The sequence below is a fragment of the Furipterus horrens genome, unplaced genomic scaffold, assembly GCF_987537825.1.
Source record: "Furipterus horrens unplaced genomic scaffold, mFurHor1.1.pri manual_scaffold_4, whole genome shotgun sequence".
NCBI classification, from domain to species: domain Eukaryota; kingdom Metazoa; phylum Chordata; class Mammalia; order Chiroptera; family Furipteridae; genus Furipterus; species Furipterus horrens.
This window is the reverse complement of record NW_028327174.1, coordinates 149,403,188-149,424,585: the sequence shown is the minus strand read 5'-3', so window position 1 is coordinate 149,424,585 and position 21,398 is coordinate 149,403,188. Positions and strand designations below refer to the sequence as shown.

At 37.9% G+C, this 21,398-nt stretch overlaps 1 protein-coding gene across 2 annotated transcripts in view; it reads right to left on the bottom strand.

Moving 5' to 3' along the window:
• The window catches only part of ERMP1 (endoplasmic reticulum metallopeptidase 1), a 51,963-nt gene that overhangs the window by 15,617 nt on the left and 14,948 nt on the right, over nucleotides 1-21,398 (bottom strand). Inside the window, exons 5-10 of one of the 2 annotated variants that reach the window (XM_090274119.1) lie at nucleotides 14,325-14,471; nucleotides 13,567-13,659; nucleotides 10,659-10,871; nucleotides 9,623-9,843; nucleotides 5,948-6,122; nucleotides 5,356-5,546 (exon numbers count right to left, since the gene is read on the bottom strand). In XM_090274119.1, coding sequence (XP_090130245.1) covers nucleotides 5,356-5,546; nucleotides 5,948-6,122; nucleotides 9,623-9,843; nucleotides 10,659-10,871; nucleotides 13,567-13,659; nucleotides 14,325-14,471 — 1,040 coding nt within the window. The remainder of the gene's footprint in view (nucleotides 1-5,355; nucleotides 5,547-5,947; nucleotides 6,123-9,622; nucleotides 9,844-10,658; nucleotides 10,872-13,566; nucleotides 13,660-14,324; nucleotides 14,472-21,398) is intronic. The other variant, XM_090274120.1, reaches the window with a different exon arrangement.

Below are 21,398 nucleotides of genomic sequence, written 5' to 3'. Positions count from 1 at the left end.
TGTTTAATTTATAGGCAAGAAGAATGTCAAATGCCTTGCAACTGGATGTCTTCCCAATAAGACAGTCTTACAGATTTAGAGACTTGTTTGTGGGTTATGTTACAGAAATTAACATGTGTTTTCTGTTTTCAAAGGGCATAAGCCTACGATCTCATTACCTGAGTGATCGTCTGTACATATAGGCCTCACTTAATCCTGTCTACATTGCTGCCTCCTGAGACTCAATGGTTTGGCTGAACTAAGTGCCTGGGTTGGTGAAGTATGGGGTGGTCTGTGGGCTTCACTTTAAAACTGGTTTCTCTTTTCTATCCTAATGGCTTGGACAGAAAGGTCCCAGAGGTCTGACAGGGGGAAACCTAAAATATTTCCCTCAGCCCAAATTAAGTATAATGGGCAAAAGGGTTTTGGACAGGTGAGATGTGCCTGGCACACCTTCCTCCAAAAAAGCCGTTTTTTCCCCTAATGTGGGACATTGAAAAATTAATCCCTGCCTTCCGTTTTCTAGTGGTTATGGATTGAATGATGTCTTTTAACCCTGTTGCCAAATCTGTTGCCTCCAGAATACAAGGATGCCAGCCTGTTAAACCAAGCACGCCGTTGTCCGGGGACCGCCAACTGACCTGGAGTCTGCACGATCCTTCCCCATGTGGGAAGGCCACCCTCCTCTCCACACCCCCACTCTTATTAGGGATTTCTGGACCCAAGCGTAGGTAGTACGAGGACCATGTCCAGCTTGAAGCAGCTAGAGGAACTCGAGACCTTCGCCCACTGTCCTTTATAAGATTATAAAGGGTCTTAAGTCTGAGAGGGAGGGATTGTTATTTTTTATTGTTAAAATAATCATTTATTTATCTAAAAAAAAAAAACAAGAATATATGAAAGGGTGAAGCGGGAGAGCTTGTATGTACGACCCATGGGCATGGACTTGGGGCGGGATTGCTGGGGGAGGAGGGTGCTGGGTGGAGGGGAGCAAAGGGGAAAAAATTGGAACTATTGTAACAATGTAATCAATAAAATATACTTAAAAAAACCCTAAAATTTCACTCATAATGCTTTTATAAAGTGTCAGGTTGTTGGATTCATCTAAACTACCATTTACATGTACTTTCAGGACTTCGCCTGCATTCCTGCATATGAAGAAAAACAGCAGTGCAAAGTAACACTGTCCCTCCCTCTCAATGCTGAGTTCACCAAAGCCAACACAAATAAAACAACAAATCTGACCTCGGGCAAGAAAAGTGTCTCAGTCTCAAGGCAGGCAAACAGAAAATTCTAAGTATGCTTATTAATTGTAATGAAATCACTGAATTAAAAGTTGTAGGGGGCACACATGAGTAAAATCCCTTAGGAGTTCTGAAGGAGACATTTTGAGAAACCACAGTCTAACCCCAGTTCCCCCTATTGCTTTCTCCCCCTAATCACCCACCCTCTAGGGCCAATAAGTAGAAAAGAACATATATGAAAATATTTCTGAGATGAAAATAGAAAAATGAAGCAAATATTCATAACCTACTATAAACTCTACTATATAAAATTAAAGAATTTTATATCTACAGTATAGCACTATCCCAACCAGTGTAATCTCCAGCAAAAAAAATACTGGTCTTAGGTAAAAGATCTTATGTTTTTACACTGAGAACAGAAATAAGTTCCCAAGGACTCAAGGCAATGAGTTAAGAAAACACAATTTGCTACCCTCATTTAATCAACATAACCACAACAGCCCCAGCACAGGATACCATTCAAAAACCCTTTTAACTGATCACTTGAATTTAATTGCTTTCTAGAAAATATATTTAATAAACCCCAAAGGATTAAAAGAAAAGCTCTTTGACATAAGTACTGTGGTTCAATTCTCCACTACCCAAAGAGAATGTGCTCACTCTATTAATAAGCCACTATCTTTAACACTGCCACACATAAGAAAATGATGAGAATAATCCACTGCATCAAAGAGCAGCAGACCTATTTCACATAATGAAAATTAAGTGAGGTTTTAAAGTGTTCCAAGAGGCACTCTCTAAAAGCTCTGCTAATAATCCAGACTTCTGGCCAAGTTGGAGGTGTAGGTAGATACATTGCATCTCCCTCGATAACTAAGAAGGCATTATAACTACCTCAAAACTGGAGGCAACCAGAAATTCCAGGAAATCGAGCTGCATGGAAGTCCAACAAACAAATGTATAAAGAAGACATATTCATCCAGACAGGTAGGAGGGGCGGAGCCAGGGCAGAGAGAATGCAGTGTGGAGGCAGCAGCAGTGACAGCAGCTGTGGCCACCTGGCAGAAAGCACAGTCATACATTTAAAAAAGTAGAGAGGGACACCAGGGGTGTGCTCCCAGCACCAGACCAGACCAGACCAGACCACGCAGTTCATGGCTACAAAACCGGGGAAAATAAAGCCACATTGCTTCTGATTGTGAAAACAGTGGGGGTTAGGGCAAAGGAAGAAACAGCCAGTGTCTCAGCAATGTCCATTTGTTTAGAGGATCCCCATAGCCCTAGAACATCTGCAGACCCACCCACTCTGGGAACAATGGCCAGGGAAACAGCTAAGAGGGGTGCCAGTCCCATACAAAAGTGGGAGAAGTGCTAGAAAAGGGGCGAGTGCTGAGCAAGCAGCATTGTTCCCTCTAAGACCCCCCCCCACAGCACCACAAAGGAGTGAAATGGGTTGCCCCATACTGACGAATACCTAAGGCTCCACCCCTTATAATGTAACAGGGGCAATAGCTCTACCTAAGACCCAGAGGTAAACATAGGAGCCTGCCAATTTGAGACAAAGAAGTATGCCCCAAAAGAGGGAGCAGATCAAGGTTCCAGTGGGAGAACTAAGCAACGAGGAGGTAGCTAACCCAACATACGCAGAGTTCAAAACACTGGTGATAAAGATGCTCACAGGCTTGACAGATATGCTTAAATACAGCAAACGCGTAAGGGAAGTGAAGGCTATGGTAAATGAAATGAAGGAAAATCCACATAAAACCAATGATGATGGGAAGGAAACCAGGGTTCAAATCAATGATCTGGAACATAAGGAAGAAATAAACAGTCAACCAGTACAGAATGAGGAAACGATAATTGAAAAAACTGAGGAGAGGCTTAGGAACCTCTGGGACAACTTTAAACACACCAATGTCCGAACCATAGGGGTGCCAGAAGGAGAAGAGGAACAGCAAGAAATTGAAAGCTTATGTGAGAAAATAATGAAAGAAAACTTCCTAAATTTGGTGAAGGAAATAGACATACAAGTCCAGGAAGCACAGAGAGTCCCAAGCAAGCTAGACCCAAAGAGGACCACACCAAGACACATCATCATTAAAATGCCAAAGGTTCAAGATAAAGAGAGAAGCTTAAAAGCAGCAAGAGAAAAGCAGAAAGTTACCTGCAAAGAGGTGCCTATAAGACTATCAGCTGGTTTCTCAAAAGAAACTTTGCAGGCAAGTAGGGACTGGCAAGAAGTATTCAAAGTGATGAAAAGCAATGACCTACAACCAAGATTACTCTCTCCAGCAAAGCTATCATTTAGAATGGAAGGGTAGATAAAGTGATTCCCAGACAAGGTAAATGTAAAGGAATTCATCATCACCATGCCATTATTATATGAAATGTCAAAGGGACTTACTTAAGAACATCAAAATTATGAACATTAAAATGACAACAAACTAACAACTACCAACCACAGAATCTAAAAAATAAAAACAAAAACCAACTAAGCAAACAACCAGAACAGGAACACAATCATAGGTATGGGGATTATTTGGAGGGTTATCAGCTGGGAGCGGGTAGGGGGAGAAATGGGGAAATGATGCAGGGACTAAGAAGAATAATCGGTAGGTACAAAATAGACAAGGGGATGTTAAGAATAGTATAGGAAAGGGAGAAGCCAAAGAACTTAAATGCATGACCCGTGGGCATGAACTAAGGGGGGTGGGGGAGATTGCTGGAGGGAAGGAGAATACTGGGCAGAGGGGAGCAAAGGGAATAAAAAATTTGAGAAAACTATAATAGCATAATTAATAAAATGTACTTAAAGAATTAATCTACAGGGCTATTTATGCCATTGCATGCACATCTATGTATTGGATATTTAAGGGAGTTCCATGGATAGTGCTGATCATGCATGTGTTCCTTCCTGCTGTCTCTAGATCCTAACCTCCACACAAGATGTTCTTCACTTTATCAATATAAAAAGCTCACTATCATCTCCATGGAGGAAGGAATGATAATAAAGCCGTAACTACCTCTTCTATTTGGTCCCCTAGCCTCAAATTTCAGAGTGTACCTATGGGTATTCAGTAACTATTTCTTGTTCTTAGGAAGTCCAGTGAAAAGTGCCACACAACAGAGACCTGCATCCCCTATGTGGCAAGCCAGAGCCCTGAGTCCTGGAGAGTGTGGACCAGGCCAAGGGAAGCCTTCTCCTGGGAGCTCGCTCTAACAAAGGGGGTCAGGCTGTCAACTCTGTCATATCTCTTCTTCCCTCTGAGGAGTCCCAGGGAAGAAAAACAACGGCAGCAAAGGCAGGACTCTCTCTGAGGGCAGAACACTGATAAAGCAGAATGACAAGCCTGTGATACTTTCATTACTTGCTAAATAAAGGCATTTGGGATGTCATTAAATGTACATCATACATCACTCAAGGAGACAGACTCAGTCAATGAGCTTTACACTGTGTTAGCAGTAAGGTAGTTGATTGGCAATGGAAAAAGTCTCATCAGAGTTTGTCTTCCTTCACTAGCTCAACAGCAATAACAGAACTACTGTGTTTTTATTATCACTGGCCTCTAATTTGTAAGTTCAAAACTCACTATTAGGAATCATCCACCACTACAATAAAGATTAAAGCATAATTAACAATAAATAAAAAATATAAAAATTCACCACCAAGTAATCTCAACCAGTCCTCACTTGGTAAGCATTCTGCAAATTCACATTCAGGTAGTTTGAAACGTTATTTGAAAAGAGGTATAATCAAAGGATTTGGGAGGATAAGGAGGCAAAAATAATAACAAAAACCCCATTCTACATTTTCTTACCATACCAAACCCACAGTATGTACTGCCATTTGCTATTTCTTTTGCTTAAGAATTTATCATGATAAGCAACACTGTTTCATACATACCCTCCCCAAAAGATGTTATTATATGGTTTTAGGCATATTTGTTGATTTTTTTGCTGCCTTCAAGGATTTAAAACAAACTCAAGTGGGATTCATTGTATAGTCATGGGCCATCTGACAGTGGGGATACATTTTAAGAGATGGGCCATTAGGCGATTTCATCATTGTGCAAACTAATCACATATTTATACAAAAAGTGAAGAAGAAAACATAAAAATATTTTTTCCTTACAAAATAAGAAGAGAGAATCATTGTACAACCAGCCAAAATGGAAGCCAGCACAACATCAGGTGGGATTTCCGAACCGCTCCTCCCAAGGATAGGGGTAAACATCTCAAATACTGCCCAGATGAGGTACAATGAATAAAGGTAAGGAATAAACATCCCCAGAAAGTATAAGGTGATAAATTTCCCTCGGGCACCTAGGAAAAAAGAGAAAGAAAACACAAATCTCTGAAATCCTACAATGAGATACAGCTTTTTATAGTACTAGTGTACCTTGGCACCTAACAAATTAGGTTAGAGGTGACTTTTGCCCTTTTGGTACATGTTATCTTATGAGATAAAACACTCAGTGGGACTAAAATACAAATAAGAATTAAACAAAATGCATAAGTAATATATTAGCATGTGTTCATAAACATGAATATGGGATAGGGTATATTGTATGAGATAAAAATCTGTGTAATCTGAAAAATTTTTTTAAACAATTTAGAAAGCCTTCCCAAAATGATTTTTTTTTAAAAAAAAAAAGGCCCTGAAAGCCTTATTTTATGTATTTTAAGGTATTTTCCCATTTGTATCAAAACCAAAAGTACCCTACCATGCTGCTTAAAGTCCTTGTACACACAAAGCTTTGTGAGCAATGGAAATGCCACCCACACAGCACTAATAAATGCCGAACAAAGCCCTCGATATGTGAGAGCTATAAGGGATCCACAGTGCACAAACAGTGAGATGTCAAAAAACACTTCTCCCAGATACTGGTCACTGGCATTCTGAAAGAAAGAAAAATATACAAGTAGTCTCATTCATGGGCCATTCATAAAGATATTCTATTGTAATATAATTTCCACTGCTCAAAGGACCTACACATTTTGTTTTAAGCAGGGTCTATCTTTTAGTAATAAAGTAATAAATTCAAATTGCTGCACAGGAAAGGGGGATTTAACAAAATGGGGTAAAAACATCATTACTTGTATATAATCTGTGCTTTTCCTCCACCAGGCAATAAACAAAACTTTGGAAATTTATCAAATAGAAAAAAAGAGTCTCCTAAAAACATTCACCTCCGTAAGCTTTCCTATTTACACAACTTCCAAAGAATTTCAGGTAAACGAGAGAAGTGATCTGTGAAGGACAGTACAGTTAATCCTCCCTATCTGAGGGCACTGCATCAAATGTATCCAACCAACCACAGATATGAAAAATATCTTTTAATGTTACATTGTTGCTAACATATACTGTACATGCACTGACTTTTTTTCCTTGTCATTATTTCCTAACCAATACAGTATAGCAACTATTTACATAGCATTTGTATGGTAGTAGGCATTATAAGTAATGCAGAGATGATTTAAAGTGGAGAGGAGAATGTGCTTAGATTATGTAGAATACTACACCATTTTACATAAGGGACTTGAGCATCTGAGGATTTTGGTATCAAGGAGGTCCAGAGGCCAGTCCCCCAGGGACACTGAGGAATGACTGTATAAACTTCTGCAGTGCCACCAACAGCACATCTGGAAAACTGCAGTGTCTTTAAAGCATACAGCTATCCCTGATTTTGCCACATTCCTGAGTCTTTTCTATTTCCATCTGGTCTTGCAGGGCAGCAATTTTCAATTGGTGTGCCACAAGAATTTTAAGAACATGCCATCCTATTTAGTCAGAGGCACTGACCTCTTTTCCCTTAGATTGTCAAATAAAGAAATGACAGCCAACACAACAATAGTCATCTGGTATGAATGAGTCAAAATTATACCAATTTTTTTTTGTCAGATCAGCAAAAAGTATATTTTTTTGGTGTGCCACAAAATTTTAGTAATTAGTTTAATGTGTGCCATAAGGTGAAAAAGGCCGAAAATCGCTGTTGTAGTGCAACTGTGCCCTTGTCCTGAATTCCTGATACTCACATTATAAAATTTGATCCATATTTTTTGAGCTCTGAAGTCTGAGTATTCCTGTGCAGCAGCTTGAGTTCCCCAGAAAAAAGCTGCCATATGAACTTAATACATTTTAACAACTGCACTAGTGACTCTATTAATACAAACATGAAAGTTGTTGTTTCAGTGAGGAAATACCAAAATGGAATAGATACTTAAGTTTTTCTCTTCTGTACCTTCTCACCTCTGTGTATAGCCGAGGGCATGTCTGTTTTACATGACTCTACTTCAAAAGCTCAAGAGTTTCAGTCACATGTTTTCAAAATGAGTCAAAGTTCATTTGACAACCTCCCCACCCCCGAGGCCCTGAACAATGAAAGATAGGCGATTGTCCCTTAAGTACTAAGATGTTCAGCAGAGTGTTAACCAAGAGGCATGGTTTTTTAAAAGAGAAAAATGTTTAGGATTCAATTTGAAGCTGAATGCCACTCACATATTAAAAGCAAAGACCTCAGCAATGAAAACTGTAATAACTGAAAATGTTTTACATTAAGTTCCCAAAATGTACCTGATGATCTAGCAAACATCCCTCAAATCTATTTCCCTTCTTCTCACCTCTCTTGATCCTTTGCACCTCTGTCCATTCTAATCCCTTCTAAACACTGTTATCACAGTTTTCATACTAAACTACCAACTGTCTCACTCACTATCCTGCTTGGAAAATTTTAATGGTGGCCCCACAGATTTTTAGAGCCATGATCCAACTTCACTCTGGACAGTTATTGGGCTATCAACCATGTCTTCACCAGAGTGAACTGTGGACTATGAGCCAAATACACCTTGTACATTCCCACCTTTCACTGCCCATCAACCTGTTCTCTATCTGGCACACTTCTACTCATGCTTCAAAAACCCAGTTCAAATGTCACCACCTCCTTCATGAAGTTTTCCTGACTCCCACAAACAAAATTTGTCTCTCCTGGCCCTGTAGTCCTACAGTGCTGTGAATATGTCACTCTAATCACTTCATACCAATAGAAAGTAATCCCTGTAGTTTCCCCATCTTCCCAAATGAAACTGTAAGCTTCTCAAAGAAAGAGACCACATCCTTATGAATCTGTACCACCAGGCCTTAGCACAGTACCAGGCCAACTGGGTACTCAAAAGCATATTTGTGAAATGAAAATGAAACAATTACTCTTTTAACTGGGCTTTCAGCCCCAAGCTTTATGATTGGACAACTGAAATTAGTCAAAAGTAAATGCTGATGTGTACTATATAGTTAAGCCTACAACAGTTGCACCTGTACTGAACTAAGAATTCTTGTCTCCACCCCTCTTCCCCACTCCCCACATCAATAGTCAGCCATACTCTGGTTACATACTGCTGTACTAAGAATAAGCATGTGAAATTGAGCCCATGGTGTAATTCTTTTGGAAGCTGAAACCACTAAGACACAAGTATTACCTGAACCATAAATGGATGGCTAACCTCAAAGAACCTTTCTAACATGGAAAGGCTGCTAACATGGAAGGGCTCCTCAGACCATATCCCAAAAAATAGTGAAGGAAATGGAAGAGAAAACTTTAAGTGTAGCTTCAGGTGCAATATTCTTTCAGGCAGCAAATACCTACTTTGTGTTAGTACCATGCATCAGACACTGCCTAAGCACAGGGGATAATGAACAAAGCAATCCCTGCCCTCATGGAGCTTACAGTTCAATGGTGAACAGAGCTATTCAAATTATTACGTGAGCCCAGAAAGGGCTGGTAGATTCAAGAGCATGGTTACAAAAACTGCAGCACACTCAGCAGAGGCCACAAGGCTGGGCTAACAAGCCTTGCTGTTGCCATCACCCAAACACCATTTACAGCTTTGTAACCTCCTTGAAGTCTGCAAGAAAACAAAATCCTCAGAATCAGAAGCCTTTCAGAAATTTAACACAGTTCTGGGAACCAGTTTTCTATAACCATGCCAAACAGCTGATAGCTCAAAAGGCCAAATACAGTCATGTTCCACATAATGACGTCAGCAACTGACCACATACATATGATGCTGATTTCATACCATTATAACAGAACTGAAAAGTTCCTGTCACCTAGTGACATCTTAGCCATTGTAATGTTGCAATGCATTACTCATGTGTTTGTGGTGATACTGTACAGCCAATTCTATAAAAGTACAGCACATACAATCACAGCAGTAGGCTATTCTATCTAAGTTTGTGTAAATGCACTCGAGGTTTACACAATGATGAAATCACCTAATGACCTATCTCCTAGAATATATCCCCACTATTAAGTGGCCCATGACTGTACAATGAATCCCACTTGAGTTTGTTTTCAATCCTTGAAGGCAACAAAAAGAAATCAAGAAATATGCCTAACACTTACCACAAAATAAAATCTTTTTGCAAGAGTGTGTATGAATATTATTTTGGCTACAGCAGCAGTCCCATAAAGACAAACGGAGACATAGAAGTGGTTATACCATGAGAGAGACTGTCCAATCAGAGAGATGAACACTGCTATAATGAGAACTGTGACCAGGCTAGTGAACCAGCTTATCAGAGTGATGCCAAGTCCACAGAAGAAGTCCTTCATGTAGTTAGCTGCTAATGAAAAGAAAACACAATGTGGAGACCAATCAGTGAGGTTAAGAGGGCAAACATTAACACAGAAAATTACTACTGTAATTGAAAAACACTGAAATGTCCTAGGGGTAAGGTTTGTTAAATGCTGGAATAGGGAAGGTATCAATGAATAATATTCAAGTAACATTTACTAAGAGTCTGTGGGTACGAAAGACACAAAAAGCTAAGTCTTCCAGAAATAGTTCAGGTATATTCTTGACAGGAAAAGTGCATAGTCAATCTTCATCACCTTTGGGATACTTCATGTACCAAAATATCAGCAAGAATAGGAAACAAAGTTCCATATAAAATCATGCAAAAAGAAGGAGCACAGGAAAATAACTAGTGATAAAGGATTATTTAAATTAGCTGCTGAATATTTTATCTAGTAACAGGACATACCAGTTTGACTATAAGACATTCCAAGCAAAAAAGGGAACACTTTAACTAGGAGGAATTCATTTATACTTAAGAACAGTGTGCTATTTGTCTGTAGTAGAGACAAGATCTTTTAATAGGATTTCTCACTAAAAGTCAATCTGTACAAACCATTTTCTAATAGCTATGTGATACTTCTATGGGGTGCATAAGTACATAAAAATTTCCTGCTTCTCCAAGACTAAAAGTATAATGAGCATATTAGTCTGATATTCATTTAGAAATTTCTTACAACATAAATCAAATATTATTTTTCTCAGGATTTTTAACTATTTGGAAAGATATAAGCAAACTGACTAAAAACTTTAGGCAAATTCTATATACCATGCCAGTATTGCAGTTTTAGGGAAGATACTTACTCTTATATTTGGACTGCAACAATTTTTTGCCCAGGTATAAAACAGCAGCCGTTACCACCATGTAGTTGATTATGGAGCCAACACGAGAGGGGTAGGCAATGACAAATAGGCCAAAAACATCAAAGAAGACCATGTTCCCATGTCGATACTTAGAAGAAGAAACCAACATATCAGATGTAGCTAGATATTTAAGAACTGCTAAAATGTTGTCACCTATTAGTAAAGAAAAAACAAAAGATAAAGTTGAATAAATCATCTAGTATCTGAGAAAAGAAATACCTAAAAAGAATGGGAACAGAAATAGCTTTCTACCATCCTATTGTTCCTCCCCACTTTTCTTACTGAATTTTTCAAATAAGCTCCGAACTTGTACTCCACTTCCTCTCCACTTAGAAACTCAGCCAAATGGCCTTCATCTTTCCTGTCCATTAAAACTAGTCTCTGATCAGTCGTACTCTCACTGATAACAAACTCAATAGCTGTTTCTTAGTGCCTATTCATTTACTATACATTTAATGTAGCAGACACTGTTCTAAATACCAAAATTCAGTGGTGAGCCAAGAGACAAAGATCTCTCATGAAACTCATGGACATCAAACAATTTATTAAGAATTAATAAAAAATGTCAATTAATAAGAAGTATTAGAAGGTGAGCATGGCCAAGTGGATTGAGCACCTGCCTAGGATACAGAAAAGAAGTATTAGAGTCCCCTAGGAACATATTATGGGAGACTAACGGAGTTTGAGAAATCAGAGAAGCAACCCTGAGGAAGTGATATTTATAGCTCACTACGATGGGGAGAAGTGTCCATACTGAGAACTGTGTAGATGAAAGTCCTGAGGAGGTAAAGTTCCAAATACAGAAACAAAGGCGATGAATGAGCCCCGGTCTGTGTAGCTCAGTTGGTTGGAGTGTTGTTCCATAACCAGAAGGTTGCGGACTCAATTCCTAGTCAGGACACATTCCTAGGTTGAGGGTTCAATCCTGGTTGGGGTCCCTACAAAAGGCAACCAATCGATGTTTCTTGCTCCCTTCCTCTCTCTCTAAAAGCAATTTAAAAATATTCTTTGGTAAGAATAAAAATAAAATTTTTTTAAAAGTCATGTCCTGACTAGTATGGCTCAGTGGGTTGGGTGTCCTCCTGCAAACCAAAAGGTCACCGGTTCAATTCCTAGTCAGGGCACATGCCTGGGCTGCAGGCCAGGTCCCCAGCTGGGAGTGTGCAAGAGGCAACTGATTGATGATTCTCTTACACATTGATACAGTACTCCTCTTCATCTCTTCCTCCTCCCCTTCCCCTTTCTCTAAAAATAAATAAATAAAATCTTTTTTTTTTTTTTTTTTTTAAGTCATGAACAAGGAGAGATTATTCAGCAATGATGGGAAGAGTCATTATCAGGTAGACTCTGGCACACAGAAGTCTATAATGAATATTTGTTACATCAATGAATGAATGAATGAGTTTGAGTTTTAACATAGAAGCCATAAAAAGCCCTGAATGACTGGCATTTCTTCCTGTTGCTCATTTCATTCTTAACTTTTTTCTTTTCACTTAAGATACCATACTGTCTTTCACTGGCTTCTCTGTCTGCCTAAAAATGTTTTCCCAAAAGCTCAGGTTTAGTTCTCTATCTTTGCTTTGCTCTTCCAAAAAGCATTTCCAATCTCTAAGCTTTTTGTGGTAGTCTCTATGCCTTTCATTCCCAAACCCATATACCAAGTTCTGCCAAGAGCTCTAACACTGTACCTATATTTCCATCTGGTTGGTTCACAGACCCCCTCCATCTTACATGTCTGACAGAGTTCACGGTCTCCTTCCCTGCTTCGTTACTGCTCCAGGTGAAGATCACCTTCTCACAACCCTATTACAGTCAATGGCATCATCTTTCCTTAGCCAGCTGCTTTATACTTTGCAATCACCTTTGCTGTCATCCATCTGATTCAATCCTGTTTAACTTGTCAAGTCTTGCAGAACTGACATTCAAAATGTATCTAATTTTCCATCCCTCCCCTTTCCTTTCTCTTTTTTCAACACCGCAGTCTAGGTCCTCATTATTCCACACTTAAATCATTGTCTCCTGGATTAAATTGCCTGGCTTATGGCTCCCCCACTCTCCACCACCCACCCCAGACTGTATCATGAGACTAACAGCATTTAAAGCCATCATTTGCTCATGTACTTAGGCCTTTAATGATCCCGTATTTTTACAGCATCTTCCTGCTGATTTTAAAAGCTCTCTATAATTTTATCTACCCTTATACTTCTACCTCAGTTGCCTCTATTTCTGAAAATACAACTTCCATTAGATTGCAGTCTGACAATCTACTCACCAACAGCCCCCCGCCACACATACACAAACACACCCTACCCATGCTGTGCTCTTACTTGGAACATACTCTCCACTGGGCCAAATCCTACCAACTCTTTAAGGCTCAGCATCAGACTCACCTCCCAGGATCACTCCACATCACTCTGGAAAGCACTTTTAACTCCCCTGCCCCAGTGGTGTCCTGACACCTGTCCTATAACCCTCTCACATGCCCTCACCACCCAACCTTGGGTCAGTGTAACTTTTCTACACCTGGGCGAGCTGCCCTAATGTGTTCATGCCACCTCCAATGTACAGCTTCTATTTTGGCTACATTCTCATTGCTCAGTAGTCCTACCATAACCCTTGGTCAACCCCCCTTCCAATTACCCACAATGAATAGACTTAGGCTCTTAATTGCTAAACTAGACTTCAAGGCTAAACTTTTAAGCCCCCATATCTCTAACTCCAAAGCCCCAGCTCATTCACACCATACTCTACCTCCCTAATGCTCAGGTCACAAAATATTTATAAGTTTATAGCTCATCCCTAATGTTCCATCTTACCACATATGAAAAGTCTAACTTAGAATACCTACCTGCTCTCTGAATGGAATCTGTTAGAATTCTGTCTGCTGTGTCATACTTGGTGTGATAAATGTATCCATTCTCAATGAAAGCTAAGTCTATTCCTAAAACATACACAAAAAAAGGTCATTTTGCTTTAAATATCAAACATGTTTTAGCCCTATTTGTTTAATGCTTTAAATTCCTAAAAGCAAACTGTCAAAGCAGTGGCATGATTGCTTTGTCACATTTACAGATGAAATTCTCTTCCAAATTCTTACAGAATCTATAGCTGTGGTATATAATTCAACACATAATGAGTGAGGAAGTATACTACTACACAGGGAGGCATTACAAGTCCCATGGCAAGGAGTAGGAACATTAAGCTTGGGAGGTCATCAAAACTTTCCCATCTATGTACTTGCCAGGCCAAAGCCAAATTTTAAATTCAGATAAGCTGTACAAGCCACCAAGGGTGTTGACAAAGCAAAATAATGAAGTCCAAGACCACTGAACGATCTGTTACCATCTTTTGGGAATGCACTGCTAAAGTTCTCCCATTCTTCTGTCACACTATGGGGCAAGATGACATGTTCTAGAAAAGGCAAGCATTTAAGCTAGACTAGAATTTAAAAGAAAAGGAAAATAAAAGGAACTTGGTTTCAGTGAATCAGAATACACATCTATACCACAGAGAATCTTCTCTCAGAAAATACTGTCTACTCGCAAACTTCCAAAATACAAAACTTGCTATTAATTTAGCACAGCCCATAACAACTGACAAAAATACCTGGAATGTTCCCAAAATCCCTGTAGATACGGAAGTCAGTATCTGACGGAATGATACCACTCTGAAAAACCTCCTGAGCCACCACAGAAGCAAAAGGGTGTTTAGCTGCTGAGACATAAGCTTGGACCAACCAAGGGTTTTCAGGACCTAAAATGAAACATGAAAACATAAGATTAATATGGTGATGTTTTTGAACATACTAATTTTTTAAACCTGAAATAGGTACTGTGGTGGTTTGGGCAGAAAGGTCCAGGGTATTTTTTTATTTTTATTTTTAAATTGTATTTGTATTTAGAGAGAGGGGAAGGAAGGAAGAAAGAGAGGGAGAGAAACATTAATGTGTAGTTGCCCCTCGCGTGCCTCAACTGGGGACCTGGCCTGCAACTCAGGCATGTGCCCTGACTGGGAATCAAACCAGCAACTATTTGGTTCATAGGCCAGCACTCAATCCACTGAGCCACACCAGCTAGGGTGCAGGGTGTTTTTTAAATTCAGTTTTGTTGTATTTTACAACACTACTCTAGTAAATGGGTATGACTTTTAGAATAAAAAATAACCTTTCAGAAGATAGTTATTTTTAATTATAAAATAACAACACTATAAAAAGTTTAAAAATAAAAAAATCATTCAAAAGTTCATCATCCTAAGATAACTTATCATTTTCATATTTTCAATTATTTAAAAAAATTTATGATTGTGTGTACATAGGGTATATACACTCTGTACATTACTCTTTAACATCATATTAAATGCATATTCCTGTGTTGCTAGGTATTATAATGATCATTTTAATGACTGCATAACACTGAATATACCATAAAGTTCCTTATTACTATTTATAATTTTTATCATTATTAATAATTCTGCACTAGTATCTTCATGCATATATGTCTATTTTCAAATGTGGCAGTTTTTTTTCTTTAGGATGGTGAGATAAATTGTATTATTGTTCTCAGTTATTCACTCCCTCCCCCACTCCTTTAACTTGTAATTCCTCCCTGTGGAAGTAGCACATATACCCTCACTCTATTAACTGCAGTTTTGGCCACATGCATTGTTTTGACAAAAAGATTATAAATGGGAAAGACATGAACCTCAACTGAGAAGACTTTAGGAGCCATCACATGATGCATCCCTCTCTTAAACTGGCGATGAGATCAATACATCCCTGACTGGGGATCCCAGAATGAATAAGACACATGGAACAGAACAGAACTGCTGTTATCCCAGAACCAAATGTAACTTGAGCAAGAAATAAGCTTTTGTTAATTATTTTAACCCACTGAGACTCACAGGTTGTTTGTTACAAAAAAATTCAGCAAAAAGCTGACTAATGCAAAGTAATGTATTTCAGAGAATCTGAGGCTATTAACACTTTCATAACCTTAGAAACAGATAATCAAATAGCTTTCCTACAAAAAAAAAAAAAAGCCACACAATTGAAGGCAGAGAGAAACACTATAAAACCAGTTATCCAGGTGACCCAGATACTGTAGTTACCAGATACAGATTTTAAAATAACTATGATTAATATGTTCAAATACACAGATAAGAATTTCACCAAACAAGTGCAAACTATTTTTAAAAAGTCAAACGGAAACCCTAGAACTGAACATCATAATAACTAATTCTAAAATTTTAATAGATGGTTTTACACAAGGTTAAATACAGCAAGAGAAATGGCAATTACCAAAAGATAAGAAATAGTAAGTGTTGGTAGGGGTGTAGAGAAAAGGGAACCCTTGTGTGCTGTTGGGGGATATGTACACATATATTGCTGTATTCGGTTTGCTAATATTTTATTTAGGATTCTTTAATCTAAGTATGTCATTTATCTACCAAAAGGATCTACCAAAGCTGAATATGTGCATCTTATAATTCAGTAATTTCAGTCAGAAATGTGCGTGTATGTACATATGTACCAAAAGTAATTTACAAGAATGTTCAGATCTGAGATGATGGTGGTATAGTGGCTGCCTTGTTGTACCTGAAACTTGCTGCATGGCCTCAGACCCAGCAATGGTGCTGAGTCTGAATCTGTGTTAATCTAGTGATCACCACTCACACCCCTGGTGACTCACTGACAACGTACTTCATGTGCATACAACCAGAGGCTCATTCAGTGACTGAGCCTAACAAGAAGCAAGCAAGCAGAGCCAGATTTCAGAGTGCCTTAAGCATTTTGCTGACCTGCCCTCAGTGCTAGTGGAAGCCAGCCTTGCTGCATAGCTTGGCTCCTCCAAGGCATAGCTAGGCCCAGAAGAGTTAGCCGCAACCTGTAGACTGCTTGTAGGCAGCCCAGGACCAGCCACAGGGAGCATCTGACACCGACATGCACCAAAGTTGCTTCCAAGGGGCCCCAGAAGGAACAGATCCAGTGGCAGGATTAAAATCACATCAGAGCAGGACCCATTAGCTCCACATGTGGCACACCCAAAAAGAGATCTCGGCAGACACCAGACACTGCTGGGGCAAATTTGGCTTTGTGGGGTGAGCCCTCACACAGCAGCCTGTACACGGTGGTCACAGGCAACCTTCTTAAGTCAGCCAGCCTGAGGGTCTACCCCATTCACAGACAGGCCAACAAAAATCAAGAAGTAACTACAACAGAAGGGCTCACATAACCCACACAAGGGACATTCCTGGAGCCCTTAGCTCAGGTGATCAGGGAGACTGCACCACTAAGACCCATGAGACACCTTCTACATAAGGCCACCACACCAAGACTGGGAGGCAAAACATATCCACCTAATATACAGAAACAATTACAGAGAGGAAGCCAAAATGGGGAGACAGAAAAACATGCCCAAATGAAAGAAAAGAAATCCCCATAAAAACTACTAAAGGAAATGAAGGTAAGCAATCTACTAGATACAGGGTTCAAAAAAATGGTTATAAGGATGCTTAAGGGACTGAGGGGAAAAATGGATGAACTCAGTAAGAACTTAAAGAGATAAGAAACATAAAAAAGGACATAAAACCATAAAAATGATCAGTCAGAAATGAAGAATACACTAGAAGGAATGAAAAACAGGTCAGATGAAGCAGAGGATCAAATCTTTGGAAGACAAGTAGCAGAAAACACCCAATTAGAGCAACAAAAAGAAAAAAAAATTTAAATGGGGATAGTCTAAGGGACCTCTGAAATAACATCAGACATAATAGCATCTACATCACAGGAATACCAGAAAGAGAAGAGGGAGAGGAAGAGATTGAAAACCTATTTGAAAAATTAGGTTCCTTAGGGGTGGGGAAAAAAAGCACACAAGTCCAGGAAGCACAGAGAGTCCCAAACAAGCTAGACCCAAAGAGGACCACACCAAGATACATCATAATTAAAATGGCAAAACTTAAAGACAAAGAGAGAATCTTAAAAGCAGCAAGAGAAAGATAGATACCTACAAGGGAGCTCCCATAAGACTGTCAGCTGATTTATCAACAGAAACATTTCAGGCCAGAGGAACTGCCATGAAAAAGTCAAAGTAATTAAAAGTAAGGACCTACAAACAAGACTACTCTACCTAGCAAGGGCAACATTTAAAATTGAAAGAGAAATAAAGAACTTTCCAGGAAAAAAATAACAACTAAAGAATTCATTACTACAATATTGGTATTACAAGAAATTTTCAATAAAGGAACTTATTTAAGTGGCCAGAAAAAAAGAAACAGTTATAAAGAACAGTGGCAATAAATACATACCTATCAATAATCACTTTCAATATAAATGATTAAATGCTCCAATCAAAAGACCTAGGGTAGCTGAATAGATAATAAAACCTATATATATGTTGTCTATAAGAGATCCACCTTAGAATGAAAGATACACACACTAAAGTAAAGGGATGGGAAATATCATTCATACAAATGGGCATTTTAAAAAAGCTGGGGTAGCAATACTTTTAACTGCAAAATATATTTTTAAACAAAGGTTATAATTAGACACAAAAGACATTATATAACAATAAATGGATCAATACAATAAAAAGATAAAACCCTTGTAAACATTTAGGCACCCAAGAGAGGAGCACCTAAATACATAAAGCAAATCTTGATGGACATATAGAGATAGACAGTAATACAATCACTGTAAGGGAATTTAACATCCCATTGATATAAGTGGATAGATAGTCCAGATAGAAAATCAATAAGGAAACGGCATCCTTAAATGACACACTAGATCAGATGGATTCAATTAATACTCAAGAGCATTTCACCCCAAAGCAGAATATAAATACTTTTCAAGCACACATGGAACATTTTCTAGGACAGATCACAGTTTAGGCCACAAAACAAGTCTCAAATAAATTTAAGAAGATTGAAATCATATCAAGCATCTTCTCTGACCACAGCAGTATCAAACTAGAAATCATTTACAAGAAAAAAACTGAAAATCACACAATCACGTGAAGGCTAAGTAACATGCTACTAAATGATGAATGAGTTAAGAACAATGAAGAAATCAAAAGATTTTGGACAAATAAAAACAAGAACACAACACAAAACCTATAGGACATACAAAAAGCAGTTCTAAGAGGACTGCTTTCATAACATTACATATCTACCTCAAAAACAAGAAAAATATCAAACAATCTAATCTTACACCTAAGGGAACTAAAAAAGAACAACGAAGTCCGAGTAGAAGAAATAAAATAATAAAGATCAGAGCCAAAGTCAATAAAACCAAGGTAAACAAAATAGTCTTTAAAAAAACAATACAAAAGATCAATAAAACCAAGAGCTGGATCTTTGAAAAGATAAACAAGATGGATAAACTTTTAACAAACTCACCAAAAAAAAAAGGGATAGGACCTAAGTAAATAAAATCAGATATGAAAGAGAAGTAACAACTGACACCACTGAAATATACAGGATTATAAGAAAATATTATGAACAACTATATGCCAACAAATTGAAAAATCTGGGAGAACTAGATTCATCCCTAAAAACATAAAATCTTCCAAAACTGAGTAAAAAAGAAACAGAAAATCTGAACAGACCAATTACTACTAACAAAATCAAAGTAGTCATCAAAATGCTTCCAACAAACAAAAGTCCTGGACCCGATGGCTTCAGGGTGAACTGTACCAAACATTCAAAGAATTAATACCTATCATTCTCGAACTATCCAAAAAAATTCAAGAGGAGGGATGACTCCAAAGCTCATTTTATAAGGCCAGCATTATCCTAATTCCAAAACCAGATAAAGACACTAGAAAGAAAGAAAATTATAGGCCAATATTCCTGATGAACGTAGATGTAAAAATCTTCAAAATATTAGCAAGCTGAATTTTGTAGATCATGCACCATGATCAAAGGGTTTTATCACTGAGGTGCAAAGTTGGTACTATATCTGTAAATCAACTAATGTGATATACCACATAAACAAAATGAAGGATAAAAACGATATGATCATATCAACAGATGCAAAATAAGCATTTTATAAGATGCAGCTCCCATTTATTATTTTTTAAAAAAAGAAAAAAAACTCTCAGCAAAGTGGGAAAAGAAGTTACAAAGCTCAACATACCAAACACCTTACAAGACAAGCCCACAGACATCATACTCAATGGGGAAAAACTAAAAGTGTTTTCCTTAAGACCAGGAACACAACAGTGATGTCCAGTTTCACCTCTCTTATTCAATGTAGTACTAGAAGTTCTAGCCACAGCCATCAGACAAGAATAAAAGGCATCCAAATTGGAAAGGAAGAAAGTAAAACTGTCATTATTTGCAGATGACATGATGTTATATATAAAGAACCCTAAAGAATCCCTAAAAAAAACTACTGAAACTGGTAAATAAATTCAGTAAAGTAGTAGGATACAAAATAAATATTCAGAAATCAGTTGCATGTTTATACACCAACAATCAAATAGCAGAAAGGGAAACTAAGAAAACAATCCTACTTACAATTGCATCAACAATAATAATATAGTAGGAATATATTTAATCTAGGATGTAAAAGACTTGTACTTGAAAAACTATAAGACACTGAAGAAAGAAACTGAAGAGCATACAAATAAATGGAAGTATATGCTGGGCTTACAGATAGGAAGAATTAACATCATTAGAATGTCTATACTATCCAAAGCAATCTATAAATTCAACACAATTTTTGTCAAAATACCAATGGCATATTTCACAGAACTAAAACAAATAATTCAAACAATTTTATGGAACCACAAAACACCCCAAAGAGCCACAGAAATCTTGAAAAAGAAGAACAAAGTTAGAGTACCATTTTCCCTAATAACTAACTATATTACAAGGCTCTAGTAATCAAAACAGCATAGTACTGGCATAAAAAGAGATCCATGGAACACAGAGCCCAGAAAAAACCCATGTACATATGGCCAATTAATATTCAACAAATGAGACAAGAACATACAGTGGGGTAAAGACAGTCTACTCAATAAACGATGTTACAAAAATTGGACAGGTACATGCAAAAAATTTAAACTAGACAGCCTTCTTATACCATATACAAGAGTAAACTCAAAAATGGATTAAAAACCTAAATGTTAAAACTGGAAACCATAAAACTCCTAGAAGAAAACATAGGCAGTAAAATCTCTGACATTTCTCTTAGCAATACATTTTCTGATATATATGTGTGTGTGTATATATACATCCTCAAGCAAAGGAAACAAAAGAAAAATAAATGGGACTACATCGAACTAAAAAGTTTCTGAGTAGCAATGGAAACCATCAACAAAATGAAAATACAACTTTCTGTATGGAAGAAAATATTCATCCATAATACAACCCTTAAGAGGTTAATATCCAAAATTTATAAAGAACTCATACAATTCAACACCAAAAAAACAAACAATCCAATTTAAAAATGGGCAGAAAACCTAAACAGACACTTTTTCTATGAGGACATGCAAATGGCCAACAGACATATGAAAGGATGCTCAACATCACTAGCAATCAGAGAAATGCAAATTAAAACCACAATGAGATACCACCTCACACCTGTCAAAATGGCCGTCATTAATAAATGAACAAACACTTTGGCAAGGATGTGGGAAAAAAAGGGAACCCTCATGCATGGTTGGTGGAAATGCAGAT